Consider the following 25,259-nt stretch of genomic DNA (forward strand, 5'->3'; position numbering starts at 1 on the left):
GTAGAGGGAGCTTTACTCTGTATCTAACCCAGTGCTGTACCTGTCCTGGGAGTGTTTGATGGGGACAGTGTAGATGGAGCTTTACTCTGTATCTAACCCCGTGCTGTACCTGTCCTGGGAGTGTTTGATGGGGACAGTGTAGATGGAGCTTTACTCTGTATCTAACCCCGTGCTGTACCTGTCCCGAGAGTGTTTGATGGGGACAGTGTAGATGGAGCTTTACTCTGTATCTAACCCCGTGCTGTACCTGTCCTGGGAGTGTTTGATGGGGACAGTGTAGATGGAGCTTTACTCTGTATCTAACCCCGTGCTGTACCTGTCCTGGGAGTGTTTGATGGGGACAGTGTAGAGGGAGCTTTACTCTGTATCTAACCACGTGCTATACCTGCTACATCTGACAACTGCAGGAGCGCTGGGTCTGTGCAGAGGGAAACAATTGCCTACTGGCTCCAGAAGGGTTAAGGAGACTCAGATCGTTAGATCTGTGCTAAGAGTCTCAAAAGAGATTGGGGTGAAAGTGGAGTGGAGGATAATGAGCTAATTTAACTGTGGAGCAGCCTCGAGGGGGCTGGATTGCCCCCTCCTCTTTCTAATGTCCCTTCGTCCGATCCACGGCTCGAGTGCTTGACGAAGAAACAAACCATTGACCTTTGCTCGATGTGTTGGAGTCGGACAGCAGGGTGTGTGAGGTTGCTGGAACGCGTTTTGGAACATTTATTCATCCTTGAGCAGCCGCGTACCAAGAACAAGCAGATGAACAGCCTGTGCTGACTGTGGTGTTATCTTTCCTTTAGGCTGAAGCTGACCTCACTGAACTCAAGTCCTTGGTGCACTTGCCTCAGGCCATTGTGGTAAGGAGAAGGGGGTGTGGGGAGGGAGGAGTGGGAAAGACTCGGTGTGACGGGGGCCGCAGCCTGTTTAACCTGCGGCCTCGCCGAAAGCTGATCAGAAACCCATCCCTGAACGAGAAGGCAGGGTGAGCGTGCGTTTGTCCCCCTCGCCAGTCCGCGGGGACCCTCGGGCGGAGAGAGAGCCAGTGCCGACGGTGCCAACCGTCTGGGCAAGCGTGCCGCCAGCACGCTTCAGCGGAGCTGCTCTGGCCTCGGTGCGTCTCCACGGTGCCCTCCCATACGGCCCCATCGCATCAAGGCCACGAGCCTGCCCACACTAGCCCGGGCACCATTGTGCCCCACAGACAGCGGCTCCTGCACAGCAGCACTCGCCTCACCGCGTGCCGCACAGACCCCGCATGGCTACCACCGTGGCGCAGTCTGTATGTGCAACCCCCACCCCCTCCACCCCCTCCTCTTTGCAGCTTTGCTGCACTGTGGCCCTCAGAACGGACACAGCGTAAGAACGAGTGATTTGAGGGAAACTCTGGTTACGGCTAGGGGAAACCTTAAGCTTTTTCTTCCCCCGTTTAAGGTACCTTCGGGGCCGCCAAGAGAGCACAAAATTGGACCAGCAACTCAAAACATTATGGTTATATTTCGTAGCCCTTAAATCATAAAACGACATAGCACAGAAGGAGGCCATTCAGCCCATCGTGCCTGTGTCATGATCTCTGGAAGAGCTGTCCAATTAACCCCACTTTCCCCAGGGCCCTGCAATTTTCTCCCCCTCCAATTCCCCCTTTGGAAAGTCCCTATTGAATCTGCTTCCGCCGCCCTTTCAGGCAGCGCCTTCCAGATCACAACCACTCGCTGCGTAAAATAAAATTCTCCTCATCTCCCCCTCTGGTTCTTTTACCGATTCTGTTCAATCTGTGTCCCCTCTGGTTACTCTATCAACATTTCTCAGGATTTTGAACACCTCCCCTGAACCTTCTCTGCTCTGAGGAGGACAATCCCGGCTTCTCCAGCCTCTCCACATTAGCTGAAGTCCCCTCACCCCTGGTCCCATTCTGGTCAATCTCCTCCGCACCCTCTCCAAAGCCCTGATGTACCAAGTGAAGTTTGAGTGCATCCAGATGTTCTTTGTGGGGCGGCTTTGGAGCTGCGTGTGCGTGAGGATGGTTCACACACAGGAGGGGGTGCGAAGTGAGTTTGTGAGGGGAATCCCGAGATGCAAACTGACAGTTAAGAGGAGGTTCCCTGTACAATGGTAGCACCTTTGCTGCTCATGCCTCTGGACACCCTTTGGCGTCCATCTTAACTGTGCTGCTGTCTGCCTGCCTGCCTGTCTCTGACTCTCCCTTGTCCCACTCGCTCGCCACCCCCCTCGCTCGCTCGCCCATAGTGAGGAGAGTGGCAACAAGCCACTTGTCTAAGGGGGTGGGGGGAATGCAGTCTCATCTGATCGCCTCGCTCACTGGATAGGACTCGAATGAGGGAGGAGGGATAACACACACTGTCTCTCCTTCCTTCACATCCACGCGCACACACACACACGCATTCTCACACTGGGCCCCTTGTGGCATTCCCCGACCCCCCCCCCCCCTCCACCCCCAACCCGGCATCGCCCTGATTCTGACCGACTAGCTCTGTGCCGATTGAGGGTGACAGTAAGCCCTGCCCGGCCTCTGTATTCCCCCCAGCCCGCCGCGGCTCCCCCCATTCACAGGGGCCCCCTTTAACATCAGTCCTCTCTGCGCAGCGCATGAAGTTCCTGCTGCTGGAGCAGAAATACCTGGAATTCCTGGATGACGGGAAGGTGCTCGAAGCTCTGCAGGTGCTCCGGTTCGAGCTGACTCCGCTAAAGTACAACACGGATCGGATCCATGCTCTGAGTGGGTGAGTGAAAGGGGGGTGGGGTGGGTCAGGGGGAGAGCCTTTGGAAGCTCTGTAAAAAGGGCCACTGTGTATTTGCGACCGATCTATGCCTCATTTCAATCAGCTGCAGAGCGATGAGTCTGTTTTGTAAAGTAAATGTGATCCCCACAGTGTCTCCTTGGTTTTTCTCTCTCTCTCTCTCTCTCTCCCCTGAGTCAGAAGATTGTGGGTTCGAGCCCCCCCCTGCACCAGAAGCGTGAGCCCCACAATCCAGGCCGACGCTCCCAGCGCCAGCACCGAGGGGGTGCTGCACTGTCGGAGGCGCAGTCTTCGGGATGAGGTGTTAAACTGAGGCCCCCCCTTCAGGCGGATGTTAAAGATCCTGCCCACGGGCACAATTGGCAGGAAAGCAGGGGGGAGTTCTCCCCGGCGTCCTTCTGGGTCTTTTCTACTGTACCTTTCTGCATTTTTCAGCTTCTCTGTGGGTGACCTAACATCCTCTGACCAAGGGAGTCTCTCCGCTAGCCCCCGATGTTTAGGTAAGTGTTTGCCACTGTGCCCAGGCTGATGAGCAAGGGGCAAAAAACAGACTTTCAATTTTTTTTAATATCCTTTTCATGGGATGTGGGCGTCGCTGACGAGGCCCAGCATTTACCACCTACTCCTTGAGAATGACTGGCTCGATCGGCCATTTCAGTTACAAGTCAACCAGTTTGCTGTCCAGGCCCAGAGCGGGCGAGGATGGCAGATTTCCTTCTCTAAAGGACATTGGTGAACCAGGTGGGTTTTTAAACAACAAAACGGTTTCACCACAGCTGAGACGAGCTCTCAATTCCAGGTTCTTTGAAATGATTTTAAGTGTTGGGTTTAAATTCCACCAGCTGCCATGGTGGGATCTGAACCCCGTGTCCACCCTGCCCGCCCCAGAGCATTAGCCCTGGGCGTCTGGATTCCTAGTCCAGTGACATTACCACCAAGCCCCCATCTCCCCCTGAATAAGTTAATTGCTTCGGAATAAAAAAGAAAGATTTGCATTTCAATGGCGTCTTTTGTGACCTCGGACGTCCCAGTGTGCTTTACAGCTAATGGAGTACAAAGGATTCCTGCAATCTAGCCACTTCCCCTGGCATGACAATTCAACCTACAGGCACCCGGTCCTAACCGTGTGAGTGTCCGTGCGTGCGTTTCCGGAGCACCCGTGCTTGTGTGTGTGTATGCGTGTATGTGTGTGTGTGTGTGTGTATGTGTGTGTATGCGCGTGTGTGTGTGTATGCGCGTGTGTGTGTGTGTGTGTGTGCGCGTGCGCGTTTGTGTGTGCGCGCGCGTGTGTGTGCGTGCGCGCGTGTGTGTGCGTGCGCGTGTGCGCGCGCGCGTTTGTGTGTGCGCGCGCGTTTGTGTGCGTGTGTGTATGTGTATGCGTGTGCGTGCCGAGGGGAATCACAGAACCCTGCCCTACCTGTGTGTGCGCACATGCACGTGAGTGTGCCTGTGGAATCACAGAACTCTCTTCCATCACTGTGTGGAGCAAGCTATGTGAGAGCACTTGCTAGCAGAGACACGTGTCAGGGAGCTTGTGCAAATGGCAGCATTGGCTTTAAATTGTAAAATGACTTGGGAAGAAAGGGCCCTCGGCTGTTACCTCTTCTACTCTCATCCGTGAAAATAAATTATTTTCTGTTCCCCGTCCACACAAGAGATGTGACTCGTTACAGATTTACCTCCTGGAACACCCATGGTCGATGCTGGCCCACGCTGCAGTTCAGGCAAGGCTTTGGTGTCCAATGTCCTGAGTATTAAGGGTTACAGAACCAAGATAGAGTTAAGACACTGAATGGCCAAAATCTAATTGGATGGCAGAACGGGCTCGAGGGGCTGAGTGGCTGCCTCATATTCCTCCCGCCCAATTGGAGTTCAGAAACTACACTGAGACTTCGTCTGAAAAATGTTTCTAAACTCTCTTCCTTTTCGAAAGGGCGGGAAGAGAAGGAAGTGAGGTTGTAACAACAGCCAGCATTTATATAGCGCCCTTAACGTAATGAAATGTCTCGCACTTCACAGGACATTATCAGGCGTTTGACACTGAGCCACATAAGATGTTAGGACAGGTATCCAAAGGTATAGTCATGGTGGTTGGTTTTAAGGAGCATTTTAAAGGAGGAGAGAGAGGCAGAGCGGTTTAGGGAGGGAGTTCCAGAGCTCAGTCCCCAGGCAGCTGAAGACACGGCTGCCAATGGTGGAGTGATAAGAGGCCAGAAATGGAGGAGTGCAACGATCTGAGGGTTGTAGGGACTGGAGGAGGTTACAGAAATTGGGAGGGTTGTCGGGGCTGGAGGAGGTTACAGAGATAGGGAGGGTTGTCAGGGCTGGAGGAGGTTACAGAGATAGGGAGAGTTGTAGGGGCTGGAGGAGGTTACAGAGATAGGGAGGGTTGTCAGGGCTGGAGGAGGTTACGGAGATAGGGAGAGTTGTAGGGGCTGGAGGAGGTTACAGAGATAGGGAGGGTTGTCAGGGCTGGAGGAGGTTACAGAGGTAGGGAGAGTTGTAGGGGTTGGAGGAGTTGGCAGAGATACAGCCCCTACAACCCTCCCTATCTCTGTAACCTCCTCCAGCCCCTATAACCCTCCCTATCTCTGTAACCTCCTCCAACCCCAACAACCCCCAGATCATTGCACTCCTCCAATTCTGGCATCATTCCACCATTGGTGGAGGGTTGTAGGGGCTGGAAGAGGCTACAGAAATTGGGAGGGTTGTAGGGACCGGAGGAGGCTACAGAAATTGGGAGGGTTGTAGGGACCGGAGGAGGCTACAGAAATTGGGAGGGTTGTAGGGACTGGAGGAGGCTACAGAAAATGGGAGGGTTGTGGGGACTGGAGGAGGTTACAGAGATAGGGTTGTAGGGACTGGAGGAGGCTACAGAAATTGGGAGGGTTGTGGGGACTGGAGGAAGTTACAGAAATTGGGAGGGTTGTAGGAGCTGGAGAAGGTTACAGAGATAGGGAGGGTGTAGGGGCTGGAAAAGGTTACTGAGATTGGCAGGGTTGTCGGGACTGGAGGAGGTTACAGAGATAGGGAGGGTTGTCGGTTCTGGAGGAGGTTACAGAGATAGGAAGGGTTGTCGGGACTGGAGGAGGTTACAGAGATAGGGAGGGTTGTAGGGGCTGGAGGAGGTTACAGAGATAGGAAGGATTGTCGGGACTGGAGGAGGTTACAGAGATAGGGAGGGTTGTAAGGGCTGGAGGAGATTACAGAGATAGGGAGGGGTGTAGGGGCTGGACGAGGTTACAGAGATAGGGAGGGTTGTAGGGGCTGGAGGAGGTTACAGAGATAGGGAGGGTTGTTGGGACTGGAGGAGGTTACAGAGATAGGGAGGGTTGTCGGGGCTGGAGGAGGTTACAGAGATAGGGAGGGTTGTAGGGGCTGGAGGAGGTTACAGTGATAGGGAGGGTTGCCAGGGCTGGAGGAGGTTACAGAGATAGGGAGGGTTGCCGGGGCTGGAGGAGGTTACAGAGATAGGGAGGATTGTCGGGACTGGAGGAGGTTACAGAGATAGGGAGGGTTGTCGGGACTGGAGAAGGTTACAGAGATAGGGAGGGTTGTCGGGACTGGAGGAGGTTACAGAGATAGGGAGGGTTGTCAGGACTGGAGGAGGTTACAGAGATAGGGAGGGTTGTAAGGGCTGGAGGAGATTACAGAGATAGGGAGGGGTGTAGGGGCTGGACGAGGTTACAGAGATAGGGAGGGTTGTAGGGGCTGGAGGAGGTTACAGAGATAGGGAGGGTTGTCGGGACTGGAGGAGGTTACAGAGATAGGGAGGGTTGTCGGGACTGGAGGAGTGTACCGAGGATGGGGAAGCAGTGAGGCCTTGGAAATCAGCCTGCTGGCTCCAGAAGGCCGAAAGTCTTGTCTTTAGTCTCCTGTCTCTGAGGGACCCTCCAGTCGGCCTCGCCCAGGGTGCTGAGGAGCTCCCGCAGTGACCCTCCTGGCAGCGGGAGTAGGAATCTCTGTGGCAGGAGTGGCAATGCCATGCCAGACAAGCCCCGGGGACACCAGGACCCAGGCGATCATGCATCCTGGCTCACTCCTGGCTCTGGGATCCTTCCCACTCTGTAGGTCAGCCTCTGGGAACATTACAGTCACTTGAGCAGCACAAGCAGTGAGAAGCCCGGTGCACTGTTTCAGCCAGTTAAACTCTGATGACCCCGGTTGCAAAGGAGATGAGATCCGGCGACCTCGAATCTGGCAGCTCGTGTCTGGGGCTCTCTCTGCCTGGGGGTATCTGGGATTTGCCCCAGTATAAGGCAGTGGAATGTACTCCTTGTAAAAGAAAGGCTTTGCGATAGCATTTCCCTAGCCCATTTTACTGCCTCGTGACATTCCACAGAGATACAGCCAATCGAATGTAGTTCCTATTGTAACGTAGGAAACGCAGCAACCAATCAGTGCACAGCAAGCCCCCATAATCTTCAAAGTGATAATGACCAGCTAATCTAATTCAGCCATTTGATTGGTTGAGAAGTATTGAACAGGGCCAGGGTAAACTCATCTCTGCCTCCTCGCCCGACAGTGGCCGTGATATCATTTCTGTCCACCTGACAAGGCAGAAGGCCTCAGTTTAATGTCTCGCCTGAAAGACGGCACCTCTGACAGTCCAGCACTCCCTCAGAAACAGCAACTTGCATTTATATAGCGCCTTTAACTTAATGAACCCCACCCCCCCCCCCTCCCCGAGCCACCTAAGGGGATATTCGGGACAGGCAACCAAAATCTCGGTCAAAGAGGTCAGTTTTAAGGATCGTCTTAAAGGAGGGGAGAGAGGCGGAGAGGTTGAGGGAGCGAATCCCAGAGCTTGGGCCCCCCAGACAGTGGAGGAGGCAAGGCCGCCAGTGGCAGAGTGATTAAAATCAGGGGTGCTCAAGAGGCCAGAATTGGAGTGTAATCTTGGAGGGTTGTGGGGATGGAGGAGGTTACAAAGGTGGGGGTGGGTGAGGGGGGTTGGAAGTGGGTGGGGGGTGGCGGGGCGAGGCAAGACCATGGAAGGATTTGAAAAGTAAGATGAGAATTTTAAAATCAAAACGTTGCTTGACTGGGAGCCAACATAGGTCAGCATAGGGCATAGCAGGTGATAGGGGAATGAATTCGGTCCAGTTAGGACACTGGCAGCTGAGTTTTGGATGCCCCCAAGTTTACGGAGGGTGAAATGTGGGCGAGCAGCCAGGAATGCGTTGGAATGGCCACGTCTAAAGGTAACAAAGGCGTGGATGAGAGTTTCAGCAGCAGGTGAGCTGAGACTCAGGCGATGTTGGGTGATGTTACTGAGTGGAAATAGGCAGCCTTAGAGTGAATGAGAGGTTGGGAGCTCACCTCAGCTGTGGAAACCAATTGTCTTAACAGCCGAAATTCCCTGCCCAATGCCTCCCTCCAATCCCCGTCGGGTTTCAGCCAAATGCCACCCCATGCCCGGCATGATCCCCGTAATATCTCCCAACACACATCCCAACAAACAGATTGCCTTCAACCACCCACCGCCGGTTCAGAGCTTGAATAACGTTGGATAAAACCACCAGAAACTTGAGCCCATAATGCAGGCTGACACTCCCAGGACAGTACTGAGGGGGTGCTGCTTGGGCAGAGGCGTGTGCCTCCTTTGGGATAAGATGTAAAACTGAGGCCTCCTTCCAGTTACTAAACGTCAGACATACTTCACTGGTTGTAAAAGCACTTTGGCGACGTCCTAGTCTTTTTTACGGTCAGGTGTGCCACATCCGATGAGCATCCTCGGGTACCACAAGCTCAATGGGGTTGGGCACCAGATAACTGCCAATGGTCCTTCGCACCTTGATGTTTGACCCATCCATCCCGTAAACGCTCCCCGTAGCGTCGCCCGTGGTGAGCTCATGAATACGTTCTTCTGCACACAAGATGGCGACACAGCTGTGAGAGAGATTTCAGAATCTTGGCCCCACCGAACCACCTACAGGCCGGGGCCTGCCACTGCAGCGTGACTGTTGACATGGGAAAATTGAATGGAAACTGCAGTTGGCAATGGAAGACTGTCAGGAGAGCCTGCCACCCAGACGGAGGGTTTGTGGGCTCGACAGGCGTGTGTTATTCATGCTTGATTTTGAATAATATGTGGGTGTTTGCTTTGTCTTCCTGATCAGATACCTGATGTGTAGTGATGCAGATGATCTGCGAGCAAAGGCGGAATGGGAGGGAAAGGGCAACATGTCACGTACAAAGCTCCTCGATAAACTTCACAGTGAGTCCTGCAAAGTTGCCTCCTTATTCGTCGCCCCTGCTCCTCCCTGTGTTCTTCCAGTGCTCGGCCATGAAACATAGAACCAGGGCCAAAGACTCCCCCAAGTTTGGCATGGGTTGTTTGTCTCACTCGGAGGGGCTGGTGTGGGAATGAAATAAATTACCTATACCCAGAGGGTGTGATCTTCTCAAGCTGGGCCTGAGGCACAGTTTTACTCTGTATCTAACCCCGTGCTGTACCTATACTAGGAGTGTTTGATGGAGACAGTGTAGAGGGAGCTGTACTCACTATCTAACCCCGTGCTGTACCTGTCCTGGGAGTGTTTGATGGAGACAGTGTAGAGGGAGCTGTACTCACTATCTAACCCCGTGCTGTACCTGTCCTGGGAGTGTTTGATGGGGTCAGTGTAGAGGGAGCTTTACTCTGTATCTAACCCCGTGCTGTAACAGCCCTGGGAGTGTTTGATGGGGACAGTGTAGAGGGAGCTTTACTCTGTCTCTAACCCCGTGCTGTACCTGTCCTGGGAGTGTTTGATGGGGACAGTGTAGAGGGAGCTTTAGTCTGTATCTAACCCCGTGCTGTACCTGTCCTGCGAGTGTTTGATGGGGACAGTGTAGAGGGAGCTTTACTCTGTCTCTAACCCCGTGCTGTACCTGTCCTGCGAGTGTTTGATGGGGACAGTGTAGAGGGAGCTTTACTCTATATCTAACCCCGTGCTGTAACAGCCCTGGGAGTGTTTGATGGGGTCAGTGTAGAGGGAGCTTTACTCTGTATCTAACCCCGTGCTGTAACAGCCCTGGGAGTGTTTGATGGGGACAGTGTAGAGGGAGCTTTACTCTGTGTCTAACCCCGTGCTGTACCTGTCCTGGGAGTGTTTGATGGGGACAGTGTAGAGGGAGCTTTACTCTGTATCTAACCCCATGCTGTACCTGCCCTGGGAGTGTTTGATGGGGACAGTGTAGAGTGAGCTTTACTCTGTATCTAACCCCGTGCTGTACCTGTCCTGGGAGTGTTTGAAATCGGAGCATGTATCATTTTCCAGCAGTCAACCTGGTTAATGAGTGCGTCAAACAATATTTTTTGTTTGCATTCTTCCCCCAAAGGCACTGTATTTTGCTGTGGTGCAAGTTCCAGGTGTACTCGCTGCCGCCCAGCAAAGCAGTCATAATAGGAATGAATTGTCATATTTGAGACCACAGTGTGCATCAGCAGGCTGAACAGCTGCAGGAGGCATCACACCCAAGCCTAATCCTCCCTCCCTCTCTCTGAGCCTCCCTCCCTCACAACCTGCCGTCCCCTCCAGCACCTTTTTCCCCTTTTGGTGCAGGTGGGGCCCTTTCCAGTGCCCCACCATCCCTGCGCCCACCCTTACATCTCTCTTCCCAATCCCTCTCCCTCGCTTTGATAACGGGGAGGAGTATCAGCAGGAACCCATGCAAGGTCAGAGAGGCCAGTCGTGAACCCCGTGGTTCGGCCCAGACTGGCCGATTAAGCAGCAACCAGTGCTTAAGGTGCTCGAGGCGTCACCTCGAATCCTCCGTTGGGTACCTCGACAGGGTAACAGTGAGCACCCGTACGCAGAGGAGGGATGTGAGGTGGGTGGAAGGGGGGGAGGGCGGAGGGGTGTGGAGAGGGGTGAGTTGAAAGCGATGAAGCTGAGGCCCTGTCTGTGTTTCTTCCCCGAAGCGTACCTCCCTCCGTCAGTGATGCTGCCGCCCCGGCGTCTGCAGACCCTGCTCAGGCAAGCCGTGGAGTTACAGAGGGACCGGTGCCTCTACCACAACACCAAAGCCGACACCAACCTCGACTCGGTCTCGCTGCTGATGGACCACGCCTGCAGCAGGTAACACGACAGGCAACGAGCTGCCACCCCAGGGAGTGAAGCTCAGCACGTGGAAACCCTCCCCACTGCTAACCCCTCCCGACCTTTCAAAGGGTAACTGGGATGTCAGAGTCGCTCAGCTCGGGTGGGTGGGGGGGAGGGCAAGCAAGTCGCCCCTGACACTATCTCGGTGAGAGGACCTCTCCTTCCCTCTGATGCTGTGAAGTATTGATCCTGATTTCCCCCTTTCCAAGGGGTTTGGAGTGCCCCCCACCTATGGCCAGGTGTAATTGCAACGTGACGTGACAGGTTGACATAGGCGGTTCCCATGATGGGGAGATTGGGGGAGGTGGGGGCAGGGGCTCCATTACCCAGCTGTGTGGGTGGCTCACTTCTCCATGACCCTTAGCTCTCCTGTTGTAACGGTCCCTGTTCACCTTGAGAATTGGTTAAGAGTTTTATCACACCCGGCAAGTGGAGGCTTCAGTGAGGCAGCGATTGAATGGCCCTGGGAGGCGCAGGGACTGAAATCCATATTAATGGCGTGTGTTTCTTCTTGTATTCTGGCTGCACAGGCGACAGTTTCCTTGCTACACTCGCCAGATCCTCACTGAGCACTGCAACGAAGTGTGGTTCTGCAAGTTCTCCAATGACAGCACAAAGCTGGCAACCGGATCGAAGGACAACGCGGTCATCATTTGGCAGGTCGATCCCGTGAGTCCCCCGTTCTTGTAACTTGGCGGGAATGTCGGAAGGGTTGTGCTTCACCTGCCCACGACCCACACCCCGCCCCCCTCCACCACACCCCGCCCCCCTCCACCCACACCCACACCCACACCTCTCTCCTGCAGCTGCGTTCACCATGCAGCCCTGCTCAACTCTGCTCAGCACCCAGCTTACAAGCCAAGCATGTCGGCCATCTCAGCAGAGTAACCTGTGCTTCACCAGGGAGCCAAGACAGCGAGTGGTCAACTGACCTCTACAACATGGTGCCCTGCACTGTCCCAGCAATGCGGGATTTACTCTGTATCTAACCCCGTGCTGTACCTGTCCTGGGAGTGTTTGATGGGGACAGTGTAGAGGGAGCTTTACTCTGTATCTAACCCTGTGCTGTACCTGTCCTGGGAGTGTTTGATGGGACAGTGTAGAGGGAGCTTTACTCTGTATCTAACCCCGTGCTGTACCTGCCCTGGGAGTGTTTGATGGGGACAGTGTAGAGGGAGCTTTACTCTGTATCTAACCCCGTGCTGTACCTGTCCTGGGAGTGTTTGATGGGGACAGTGTAGAGGGAGCTTTACTCTGTATCTAACCCTGTGCTGTACCTGAGCTTGGGTTCAGTTTCCGAGCCCTGTTTTACTCTGTCTAGGGGATGTAAGCAGTCGTTATGCGCCCCTTCGCGTCCCCCCACCCACTCCCCCCTCTGCCTCGTTCGCTCTATTTTCCTCTAATTATGTCTCTCTTTTCCCCCCGCACCCCCGCACCCTCAGGAAACGCATCAGCTGAAGTTACTCAAGACATTGGAGGGCCACACGTACGGAGTTTCGTATCTGGTGTGGAGCCCGGACGATACCTATTTAATCGCCTGCGGTCCAGACGATTGCTCGGAGCTCTGGCTTTGGCACGTACAGGTACGCTGGGGGTGTGCTGGGGAGTCCTGGGCGCATTGCCCACCCACCCCTCCAGTTATCAGCCTCTTTGTGTCTTTCCATCACCGGATGCCCTCTGGCACCATGCACCGGTGAGCATGTACCTTCGAAATCTAGATGGTGAGCAGTGGCAAGCTCGGAACGAAAAAAAATCTGTTGTCCTGGTCCAGCGTCCCCGCACTGGCACGTCTCCCTCCCTCCCAGCTGTGTCCACTCACTCACTGTAACCCATTTGCCCACTCTGTGAAAAAGCTGTCCCGACCCCCACTGCCCATTCAGCCGCTCAGTCCCAAGCCAGTTCCCCCTCCTCACGCCATGAACCTGGCTGTAAGATGGACGTGTGGCAGCCGGGTGACAGATTGGGCGCAGATGTGATGCCCCTCGAGGTCCAGTCGGGCAGCTGTTGACCTGCGCTGTTCATGTCGGAGAACCCGTGGGCAGTGAGGATCAGCCACTCCGGGGGTTGTGTGATCGCAGGAAACCAGGCTTCGTCGGCACTAAGTTCTCCGATAGGTGATTATTGAACGAGAGGGATTTGGGTTGTTGGATGCAGGGGGGGGTCTCTGTCCACGGCGTTGAGTGAGGAGGTTCGCTAAGCCTGAAGGGGAGGAGTGGGGGCTGTGCTGGCTGAGTCGGCCTAGGTTCATCCTGTCTGCAACTAGGACACAGAGAGGAGGGTACAACGGAGCCCCTCGTCTCATCAAATTGGCACCCGGCCCAACACTACTCATGACTCTCTCTCTCTCTCTCTCTCTCTCTCCCTCCCCCTCCCCCTCTACTCCACCCCACCCCAACCCCAAACACAGACGGGGGAACTGAGGACCAAAATGAGCCAGTCGCACGAGGACAGTCTGACCTGCGCCGCGTGGAACCCGGATGGGAAGCGGTTTGTCACAGGAGGCCAGCGAGGCCAATTCTACCAGTGTGTGAGTACCCAGGGAATGCCAGGGAAGGCCAGCGCTGTGTGGGGTGGGGGCTGGGCTCGTCACACCATCCCCACCCCCACCGAATACCATCCCCCACCACCCCCCGCAGCGCCCGCCACCATGACACAAACACCGGCCGGCCTGTTACTGAGCTATTCCCCCACAAGGACCCCAGGTTCACAGTGAACCACGCAACCATTGCAGCAGCGCTGAGTGGGGGCGGCCCCCTCCTAGGGTGGGGTGCAGTGACGGGAATCGGCCCCCTGGTGTGGGCAGCAGCCCCCACCCCCCCCCCCATCAGAAAGCATGGGGTGCGCAAATCGGGGGCATGATGCACCCCGTGGACAAATAGTCACCAGCCACCCCTGGCCGCTGGAGGTGTGCAGCATCTTGGGAGGTGGGGCGGGGTGGGATGGTGGTGAGGAGAGCGCCAAGGCCTGGCGTCTGTGCCGTTAGATGGCGGTGGGTGTAACTCCGAAGGAGGGAGGAGAAAGATCGTTTGAGGTCAGTGGTCACTGAGACTGACCTGATTTGACGGTGGGGGTGGGGGTGGGGTTCGGGGCGGGGTGGGGGGAATGGCGAGGGGTGCGGGCGGGCAGACCCGTGGGAGCCGCAGTCTCGAAAGCCTTAAAGCCGTCACGCATTTACCTTTGCTCTGCTTCCTCCCCACCCCACCCAGGACCTGGACGGCAACGTGTTGGACTCGTGGGAGGGAGTGCGCGTGCAGTGTCTGTGGTGTCTGAACGATGGAAAGACAATCCTGGCCTCGGATACCCACCAGCGGATACGAGGCTACAACTTCGAGGAGCTGACTGACCGCAACATGTAAGGAGAGAGTGGGGTGGGGGCCTGTTGCCTTGTGACGAACCCCGAGGTCTCTCAGCCTCGTCCACTCCACCACCCACCGTGTTTAACCCAGAAATGCAAAGTCAAACTGGGCGCTTTTTTAACAGCACCTCAGAACATCCCATTCCTCCTGACGGCCACTGAAGCAGTTTTGGAGTGTCACCAGTCTGTTGTATCGCAGGGATGTTGTAGACGCACAGCAAGATCCCACATATGCAATGTAGGTTTTTTTTTAATTCGTTCATGGGATGCGGGTGTCGCTGGCTGGGCCCAGCATTAATTGCCCCCATTCCTAATTGCCCCTTGAAAAGGTGGCAGCTGAAGATGGTTGGGCCGAGTACACTGTCCTGAGGAACTCCTGCAGTGATGTCCTGGAGCTGAGATGATTGACCTCCAACGACCGCAACCAAATCATCTGTTGTACTGATGTTGGTTGAGGGATAAATGTAGGCCCCAGGATACCAGGGAGAACTTCACCCCCCTGCTTTTCCTCCAATACGGGCCACAGATTTTTAATCTCCATTTGAGAGGACAGATGGGGCCTCAGTTTAACATCACACCCAAAGGATGGTGTCTTCAATACTATAGCACTCGCTCAGTACTGACCCTCTGACAGTGCAGCTCTCCCTCAGTACTGACCCTCCGACAGTGCAGCTCTCCCTCAGTACTGACCCTCTGACAGTGCAGCTCTCCCTCAGTACTGACCCTCCGACAGTGCAGCCCTCCCTCAGTACTGACCCTCCGACAGTGCAGCACTCCCTCAGTACTGACCCTCCGACAGTGCAGCCCTCCCTCAGTACTGACCCTCTGACAGTGCAGCACTCTCTCAGTACTGACCCTCCGACCGTGCAGCACTCCCTCAGTACTGACCCTCCGACCGTGCAGCACTCCCTCAGTACTGACCCTCCGACCGTGCAGCACTCCCTCAGTACTGCACCCGGAGTGTCAGCATTGAGCATGGGCTCAGCTCTCTGGAGTGGGGCTTGAACCAATGACCTCCTAACTCCGATTCAGAGAGAGAGGGGCAGCCAATGAGCCACAGCTTGATCCTAAGTTGCGGTTTGACAGTTTCATGGTGTGAGACTGGAACATAGAGTCCTTGTCCTGAGCAATGACTTTGTCATCTGAGTGTTTTAATGAGATTAAAATGTCGCAGTCTTGGCTCTGAACACTTGAGTGTAACAGTGACCTTATCAGTGGGATAGTACACTGACAGAGTGTCAGCTGAGCTCAGTGGGGATCATGCTGTCTCTTACTTCTGCATCAAAAGGCTGTGCATCCCGAGCCCCACTCCAGACACTCGAGTCCATCATCCAGGCCAACCGTCTCCGTACCAGTACTGAGGGAGTGCTGCACTGTTGGAGGTGCCACCTATGGGATTTGATGTTAAATCGAGATTCCCCCCCCCCATTCCCTCTCTGTTGTATGCCAGAGGCCTTCAGCCAGTATCGGGGAGAGGGGAGCAGTGGTGGGAGGGGGGGTGGGGGTTGGGGGCTGCAGGGGGGACTTCTCCCCAGTGTTCTGGGACCAATAATTAACCCTCAACCAGCATCACCAAAAACACAGATGATCTGGGCCATTATCGCATTGCTGTTTGTGGGGGCCTTACTATGTGCAAATTGGCTGTCCCATTTCCTACGATACACCAGTGACTACCTTTCAAAAAGTGCTTCATTGGCTGCGCAAAGCTCTGGGATGTCCTGAGGTTGTGAAAGGCGCTATAGAAATGTAATTTTATTCACAGATCATTTCAGTGCTGCTGTCACCTAGGGTGTTACAATCAGGAACATTCAGCCCCTTTGGGGTCAGGGAGGGGAAAGACTTCCTTTTGCTCAATGCCCCGGAGACGCCAACCTAACCATACGCGTGTGGTGCGCGTGTGTGATTGTTTTTTTTGTGTGTTTTCCAAGCGAGGGTTAGACTGGGCTGATGCACATCGCGGTGAACGGCAGTAGCTACTCGGCTGTGGTGTCCACACTTACATTAGGTTAGCTGAGCAAGCGACTTTGCAGTGACACTCGAGTGTGTGGAGCAGGGTGGGGGCGGGTGGCTGCGGAGAGAGGAGGAACCTGGGGCGAGGAAAACCACAATCCACTGTTATCACCAGAACAGGAAGCAGTGGAGCTAGCTGTACTGTCAAACCCCATTTCACACCAGAACACATATACTCTCAATAGAGAATAAAACTCCCACCACACTGTCCCCATCAAACACTCCCAGGACAGGTACAGCACAGGGTTAGATACAGAGTAAAGCTCCCTCTACACTGTCCCCATCAAACACTCCCAGGACAGGTACAGCATGGGGTTAGATACAGAGTAAAGCTCCCTCTACACTGTCCCCATCAAACACTCCCAGGACAGGTACAGCACAGGGTTAGATACCGAGTAAAGCTCCCTCTACACTGTCCCCATCAAACACTCCCAGGGCAGGTACAGCACGGGGTTAGATACAGAGTAAAGCTCCCTCTACACTGTCCCCATCAAACACTCCCAGGGCAGGTACAGCACGGGGTTAGATACAGAGTAAAGCTCACTCTACACTGTCCCCATCAAACACTCCCAGGACAGGTACAGCACAGGGTTAGATACCGAGTAAAGCTCCCTCTACACTGTCCCCATCAAACAGTCCCAGGACAGGTACAGCACAGGGTTAGATACCGAGTAAAGCTCCCTCTACACTGTCCCCATCAAACACTCCCAGGGCAGGTACAGCACGGGGTTAGATACAGAGTAAAGCTCCCTCTACACTGTCCCCATCAAACACTCCCAGGGCAGGTACAGCACGGGGTTAGATACAGAGTAAAGCTCACTCTACACTGTCCCCATCAAACACTCCCAGGACAGGTACAGCACAGGGTTAGATACAGAGTAAAGCTCCCTCTACACTGTCCCCATCAAACACTCCCAGGACAGGTACAGCACGGGGTTAGATACAGAGTAAAGCTCCCTCTACACTGTCCCCATCAAACACTCCCAGGACAGGCACAGCACGGGGTTAGAGACAGAGTAAAACTCCCACTGCACTGTCTCCCTAACCCTGCATTCTTTCCTCCTCCGAGTATGTATTCTGTTCCCTTCTGAAAGTCACCATTCAACTTGGGTTTTGACTGGAGGGCATGTTCCTAGCTGTGAAATGCAGGGCACTACAGTCAAGTCCCTGCTAGAAATAATTGAAGGCACTAAGTTACGAGTTTCTTGTGACACTGCAGTAATGTCTTAAGCCTGGCTGGTACCAATATCTACAAGTCACAACCTTGGCCTTGCATCAGTGTGCCTTTCCCCATCTCATGAATAACGCAAATATCTTGTGTAATCGTGTCATGCTGTTATTACACCCTGTCACCAGCAGAGGTGCTGCAGCGCTGCCACTGGCAGAATAATGCAATTGCAGCATGACGTGTTTACATAGGCAGTTTACATTATGAATGAGAATTTGTAATGGGAATTGTACAGCAGAAGCACGTAAGACAGAGTGCACAATGTTACAGCGGAGCCCGATTTTAAGCGCAGGTGCCTGTGTCCAATGATCCCTCGCGTTTGAACCCCGCCGCTCCTGAAGGTTGTACTGTGTTTGGGTTTGCTGTGCAGAAGTCGCAGCATCGCTAACTTTGTGAGCATTCTTCCTTGCGGTTCCTTACAGTGTGCAAGAGGACCATCCTGTCATGTCTTTCACAGTTTCCAGAAACGGACGGCTCGCTTTGCTCAATGTAGCTACTCAGGTAAGCCTTGGGCCTCCCAGGTTGGCTGTTTGCCTGCATCCCCCCCCAGCACCTGGAGTTGTGCCACCCCCCCCCGCCCCCCACTTGGGTGGGATATCAGACCTCAGAACCACCCGAGAATCTGCTGCCTCTACCAATGTGGACTTGGGAGTCCTAGTCCAGGATTCTCTTAAGGTTAACTTGCAGGTTGAGTCGGTAGTTAGGAAGGCAAATGCAATGTTGGCATTTATTTCGAGAGGACTAGAATATAAAAGCAGGGATGTGCTGCTGAGGTTTTTATAAGGCTCTGGCCAGACCACATTTAGAATATTGTGAGCAATTTTGGGCCCCGTATCTCAGGAAGGATGTGCTGGCCCTGGAGAGGGTCCAGAGGAGGTTCACGAGAACGATCCCAGGAATGAAAGGCTTAACATATGAGGAACGTTTGAGGACTCTGGGTCTATACGCGATGGAGTTTAGAAGGATGAGGGGGGATCTGATTGAAACTTACAGAATACTGAAAGGCCTGGATAGAGTGGACATGGGGAAGATGTTTCCATTAGTAGGAGAGACTAGGACCCGCGGGCACAGCCTCAGAGTAAAGGGAAGACCTTTTAGAACAGAGATGAGGAGAAACTTCTTTAGCCAGAGAGTGGTGAATCTATGGAATTCATTGCCACAGAAGGCTGTGGAGGCCGGGTCATTGAGTGTATTTAAGACGGAGATAGATAGGTTCTTGATTGGTAAGGGGGATCAAAGGTTACGGGGAGAAGGCGGGAGAATGGGGTTGAGAAACTTATCAGTCATGATTGAATGGCGGAGCAGACTCGATGGGCCGAATGGCCTAATTTCTGCTCCTATGTCTTATGGTCTATGTGGGACTGTGCTCCTTTGAGCTTTGCCCTCATGCAGAATCACAGAATGGTTTCAGCCCAGGAGGAGGCCATTCGGCCCATTGTGTTTGCATGGGCTCTCCAAATGAGCACTTCACCTGGTTCACTCCCCTGCCATCTCCCCCTAACCCTGCACACTCTTCCTTTTAAGATAATAATCCAACTCCCTCTTCAATGCTGCGATTGAACCTGCCTCCACCACACTCTCGGGCAGCGCATTCCAGATCCTAAACCACTCGCTGCCTGAGAAAGTTTCTCCTCGTGTCTCCATTGCTTCTTGAGCCAGTTAACTTAAACCTGTGCCCCCTCGTCCTCGATCCTCCCGCCAATGAGAACAGTTTCTCCCTATCCACTCGGTCCAGGCCCCTCATGGTTTTGAGCACCTCTATCAAAACTCCCCTCAACCTTCTCTTCTCCAAGGAAAACAGTCCCAACTTCTCCAATCTATCTACGTAACTGAAGTTCCTCATCCCTGGAACCATTCTCGTGAATCTTTTCTGCGCTCTCTCCAATGCCTTCACATCCTTCCTCCCAGAACTGGACGCAGTACTCCAGCTGAGGCTGAACCAGCGACTTATACAAGTTTAACATAACCTCCTTGTACTCTATGCCTCTATTAATAAAGCCCAGGATCCTGTATGCTTTATTAACCGCACTCTCAACCTGTCCTGCCACCTCCACTGATTTGTGCATATTTGCACCCAGGTCTCTCTGCTCCTGCACCCACTTTAGAATTGTACCTTTTATCTTGTATTGTCTCTCCATGTTGGTCCTACCAAAATCAATCACTTCACACTTCTCTGCATTGAATTTCATCTGCCACCTGTCTGCCCACCAGTCTATGTCCTTTCGAGGTTCTGCACAATCCCCCTCACCGTTCACAATGTTCACAGTTTTGTATCACCCCCAGATTTTGAAATTGCGCCCTGTACAGCAAGGTCTGTACCTCGTCTTTCACCTCTAACAAACCCCCAGCCCCCTCTGTGCATAGGCTAACGCTCTCCTTTTGTCTGTCTCCCTCCCCTTCAAGGGGGTCCATCTCTGGGATTTGCAAGACCGGGTCTTACTGCAGAAATACCAGGGCGTCACCCAAGGCTTTTATACCATCCACTCTTGCCTCGGAGGCATGAGTGAGGATTTCATAGCAAGTGGGAGCGAAGGTGAGTGTCACCCGGGGCTGAGGGGCGCTGGGGGGTCGACGGGAAAAGGGGGGAAAGGAGCAGAGGTACACAGACAGACAGAGACACACAGACAGACAGAGACACACAGACAGACAGAGACACACAGACAGACAGAGACACACACAGAGACAGACACACACACAGAGACACACACACAGACAGAGACAGACACACACAGACAGAGACAGACACACACAGACAGAGACAGACACACACACACACAGAGACAGACACACACACACACAGACAGACACACACACACACACAGACAGACAAACACACACACACACAGACAGACAGACATACACACACAGACAGACAGACATACACACACAGACAGACAAACACACACACACACAGACAGACAGACATACACACAGAGACAGACAGACACACAGAGACAGACACACACACACAGAGACAGACACACACACACAGAGACAGACACACACACACAGAGACAGACACACACACACAGAGACAGACACACACACACACAGAGACAGACATACACACACACAGAGACAGACACACACACACACACACACAGAGACAGACACACACACACACAGAGACAGACACACACACAGACAGACAAACACACACACACACACAGACAGACAGACATACACACAGAGACAGACACACACACAGAGACACACAGACAGTGACAGACACGCACACACAGAGACAGACACACACACAGACAGACACACACACAGACAGACAGACACACAGACAGAGACACACACACAGACAGAGACACACACACACAGACAGAGACACACACACAGACAGACAGAGACGCACACACAGACAGACAGAGACGCACACACAGACAGACAGAGACGCACACACAGACAGACAGAGACGCACACACAGACAGACAGAGACGCACACACAGACAGACAGAGACGCACACACAGACAGACAGAGACGCACACACACACAGACAGAGACGCACACACACACAGACAGAGACGCACACACACACAGACAGAGACGCACACACACACAGACAGAGACGCACACACACACAGACAGAGACGCACACACACACACACAGACAGAGACGCACACACACACACACAGACAGAGACGCACACACACACACACACAGACAGAGACGCACACACACACAGACAGAGACGCACACACACACAGACAGAGACGCACACACACACAGACAGAGACGCACACACACACACAGACACACACACAGACAGAGACACAGACACACACACCTACCCCCACATATGCATTGGTCTGCCAGCGGTGCCCTGTATGTCTCCAATCAGTTCTGGTGGCAGTTAGTTGAAAGGGGCACTGCTTTCATGCTGCTGTTGCTCACTGCCTGTCACTCTGCAGGACCGTGAGTGATCTTGACTGGCTAGTTTTAAAGGGACAGTGGCGAAGGATGGCGCGACGTGTAGGGAGGCCTCTGCTTGTTAACTGTTTTCCCTGAAAGTGTTCAGCATCGCGGCCCATCACGAGGCCTGCCACCATCGGCTGGCCCGTTGCCGCTTGGAGGCGGGAAACCAGCCGTTTTGACTGTGAAAGGAGCCGGAAGGTTCCGGTCCTCGTCCCCCTCCAGAGACTTGAGCCTCGTGATCCAGGGCGATACGTGCAGTGCGGTACGGAGGGAGCGCTGCACTGTCAGGAGTGCCGCCTTTCGGGGTGAGACGTTAAACCCAGGTCCCGTCTGCCCCCTCGGTGGGAGGGTGGGGGGGATATAAAGGATCCCCGGGCTGCTATTGGAAGAAGAGCAGGGTGGAGTTCTCCCCATCGTTCTGGGATCAACATTTATCCCTCGACCAACATCACTAAAAAGAAACAGATTATCATAGGGGAAACACGTGGCTGGGATCTTGCTGCGTGTAAATTGGCTGCCGCGTTTCAGACATTACACTTCAGAGAGTGCTTGGTGAGTGTAAAGAGCTTTGGGACGGGCGGTGAGTGGCGCTACAGAAATGCGCGTGCTTCCTTGATGCTGTTTCTCGAAGGTTTGCTTTTTTTTTCAATGGCTGAAGTATCGCAACTTGTATTTTTTCTGTTTGCTCCTTTGTCCAGATCATAAAGTCTACATCTGGCACAGAAAGAGTGAGCTACCCGTGGCAGAACTGACAGGGCACACACGTACAGTCAACTGTGTGAGCTGGAACCCACAGATTCCCTCCATGCTGGCCAGCGCCTCTGACGATGGCACGGTTCGCATATGGGGGCCAGCTCCCAGCCTGGATGGGGAGGATCCAGAAGGTGAGCCTGACTTCCCTTCCTACATCCGTTTCTTTCCCTGTTCCTTACTGCACGTTCTGTCTGGTCCAGCTCCTTGCTACAGCAATCCCAAACTAATCCCACTGCCCCGCTCTCTCCCCATAGCCCTGTATCAATCCCAAACTAATCCCACTGCCCCGCTCTCTCCCCATAGCCCTGTATCAATCCCAAACTAATCCCACTGCCCCCGCTCTCTCCCCATAGCCCTGTATCAATCCCAAACTAATCCCACTGCCCCCGCTCTTTCCCCATAGCCCTGTATCAATCCCAAACTAATCCCACTGCCCCACTCTCTCCCCATAGCCCTGTATCAATCCCAAACTAATCCCACTGCCCCCGCTCTTTCCCCATAGCCCTGTATCAATCCCAAACTAATCCCACTGCCCCGCTCTCTCCCCATAGCCCTGTATCAATCCCAAACTAATCCCACTGCCCCCGCTCTCTCCCCATAGCCCTGTATCAATCCCAAACTAATCCCACTGCCCTCGCTCTCTCCCCATAGCCCTGTATCAATCCCAAACTAATCCCACTGCCCCGCTCTCTCCCCATAGCCCTGTATCAATCCTCAAACTAATCCCACTGCCCCACTCTCTCCCCATAGCCCTGTATCAATCCCAAACTAATCCCACTGCCCCACTCTCCCTGTAATCCTATATTTTCCTCTATTCAGATATTTGTCCAGTTTTCCCTAGAAGCTGCAGTCGTCACTGCCTCAACCTCGCTCTCCTGCAACACAGTCTAATGACTCTCCGCGTTAGGATACTTCCCCAGCCTGTCCTCGCCCTCTCGGTCACTATGTTTAATCCATGACCCTCGTCACTATCAAGATAAACCGAGGAAATGGGAAACAAGGGAAGGGAGCTCATTAAAAGCCTCCACGATCTTAAATGCCTGTAAAATTCCCCTCTTAGCCTTCGTTCTCCAGTGGTGATTCTCTGCGATCTCTGTCTCTCTTCCCCCCCACCCCAACAAGTAATGATACTTTCCTATCCCTGGGTGAATCTACACTATGAACGTCCTTCCAGTAATGGGGCACCCAGAACTACACAGTGTCGTTTCGTAAGGAGTCATCAGGACGTCATAGACTCAGGGAAACTTAACAGCGCAGGAGGAGGCCATTCAGCCCATCCTTGCCTGTGCTGGCTCTTTGAAAAAGCAATCCTATTCGGCCCCACATCCACCCCTCCCCCCCACCCCAAACTTGCTTTTTGTCCGTAGCCCTTGTAAGTTCTTCATATCTTCAGGGACCCATCCGACTCCCCTATGAAATTATTTGTGGAATCGGCTTCCTCTGAGGTCCGGAGTCAGAACACAGGCCGGTGGGGGGCAAAAACCTTAAACCGAGGCGCGATGTCAGGAAGCGCTTCTGCACACAGAGGGGAGCGGGAATCTGGAACTCTCTCTCTCCCTTCCCCCGACACACCCACCCGCCCCTCCCCCACACACCCACCCGCCCCTCCCCCGACACACCCACCCACCTCCCCCGACACACCCACCCGCCCCTCCCCCACACACCCACCCGCCCCTCCCCCGACACACCCACCCACCTCCCCCGACACACCCACCCGCCCCTCCCCCCACACACCCACCCGCCCCTCCCCCCACACAGACCCACCCACCTCCCCCGACACACCCACCCGCCCCTCCCCCCCACACACACCCACCCGCCCCTCCCCCCACACACCCACCCGCCCCTCCCCCCACACACCCACCCGCCTCCCCCACACAGACCCACCCACCTCCCCCGACACACCCACCCACCTCCCCCCACACACCCACCCGCCTCCCCCACACAGACCCACCCACCTCCCCCGACACACCCACCCGCCCCTCCCCCCACACACCCACCCGCCCCTCCCCCCACACACCCACCCGCCCCTCCCCCCCACACACACCCGCCCACCTCCCCCCACACACACACCCGCCCACCTCCCCCCACACACACACCCACCCACCTCCCCCCACACACCCACCCACCTCCCCCGACACACCCACCCACCTCCCCCACACAGACCCACCCACCTCCCCCGACACACCCACCCACCTCTCCCCCCACACACCCACCCACCCCTCCCCCCCACACACCCACCCGCCCCTCCCCCCACACACCCACCCGCCCCTCCCCCCCACACAGACCAACCCACCTCCCCCACACAGACCCACCCACCTCCCCCCACACACACACCCGCCCACCTCCCCCCACACACACACCCGCCCACCTCCCCCCACACACACACCCGCCCACCTCTCCCCACACACACACCCGCCCACCTCCCCCCACACACACACCCGCCCACCTCCCCCCACACACACACCCGCCCACCTCTCCCCACACACACACACACCCGCCCACCTCCCCCCAGACACACCCACCCACCTCCCCCCACACACACACCCGCCCACCTCTCCCCACACACACACACACCCACCTCCCCCCACACACACCCACCCACCTCCCCCCACACACACCCACCCACCCCTCCCCCCACACACAGACCCACCCACCTCCCCCCACACACACACCCGCCCACCTCCCCCCACACACACACCCGCCCACCTCCCCCCACACACACACCCGCCCACCTCCCCCCCACACACACACCCACCCACCTCCCCCCACACACACACCCGCCCACCTCCCCCCACACACACACCCGCCCACCTCCCCCCACACACACACCCGCCCACCTCCCCCCACACACACACCCGCCCACCTCCCCCCACACACACACCCGCCCACCTCCCCCCAGACACACACCCGCCCACCTCCCCCCAGACACCCGCCCACCTCCCCCCAAACACCCGCCCACCTCCCCCCAGACACCCGCCCACCTCCCCCCAGACACCCGCCCACCTCCCCCCAGACAGACACCTGCCCACCTCCCCCCAGACACACACCCGCCCACCTCCCCCAGACACCCGCCCACCTCCCCCCAGACACCCGCCCACCTCCCCCCAGACACACACCCACCCACCTCCCCCCACACACACACACCCACCC

At 55.0% G+C, this 25,259-nt stretch overlaps 1 protein-coding gene across 1 annotated transcript in view; it reads left to right on the forward strand.

Annotated features, from left to right (window-relative positions):
- Window positions 1-22,240, forward strand: part of LOC144675980 (WD repeat-containing protein 26-like) — a gene marked incomplete at its 3' end in the record, with an annotated part of 43,033 nt that extends 20,793 nt beyond the window's left edge. The window contains 11 exon segments of the mRNA XM_078536497.1: window positions 795-851; window positions 2,596-2,732; window positions 8,873-8,970; window positions 10,657-10,813; window positions 11,368-11,506; window positions 12,280-12,420; window positions 13,245-13,364; window positions 14,044-14,189; window positions 17,853-17,931; window positions 19,834-19,963; window positions 22,055-22,240. Of these exon segments, the coding sequence (XP_078392623.1) occupies window positions 795-851; window positions 2,596-2,732; window positions 8,873-8,970; window positions 10,657-10,813; window positions 11,368-11,506; window positions 12,280-12,420; window positions 13,245-13,364; window positions 14,044-14,189; window positions 17,853-17,931; window positions 19,834-19,963; window positions 22,055-22,240 (1,390 nt within the window).
- Window positions 22,241-25,259: the final 3,019 nt, after the last annotated feature.

Source organism: Cetorhinus maximus, unplaced genomic scaffold (genome assembly GCF_964194155.1).
Source record: "Cetorhinus maximus unplaced genomic scaffold, sCetMax3.hap1.1 HAP1_SCAFFOLD_1254, whole genome shotgun sequence".
In the NCBI taxonomy this organism is placed as follows: Eukaryota; Metazoa; Chordata; class Chondrichthyes; order Lamniformes; family Cetorhinidae; genus Cetorhinus; species Cetorhinus maximus.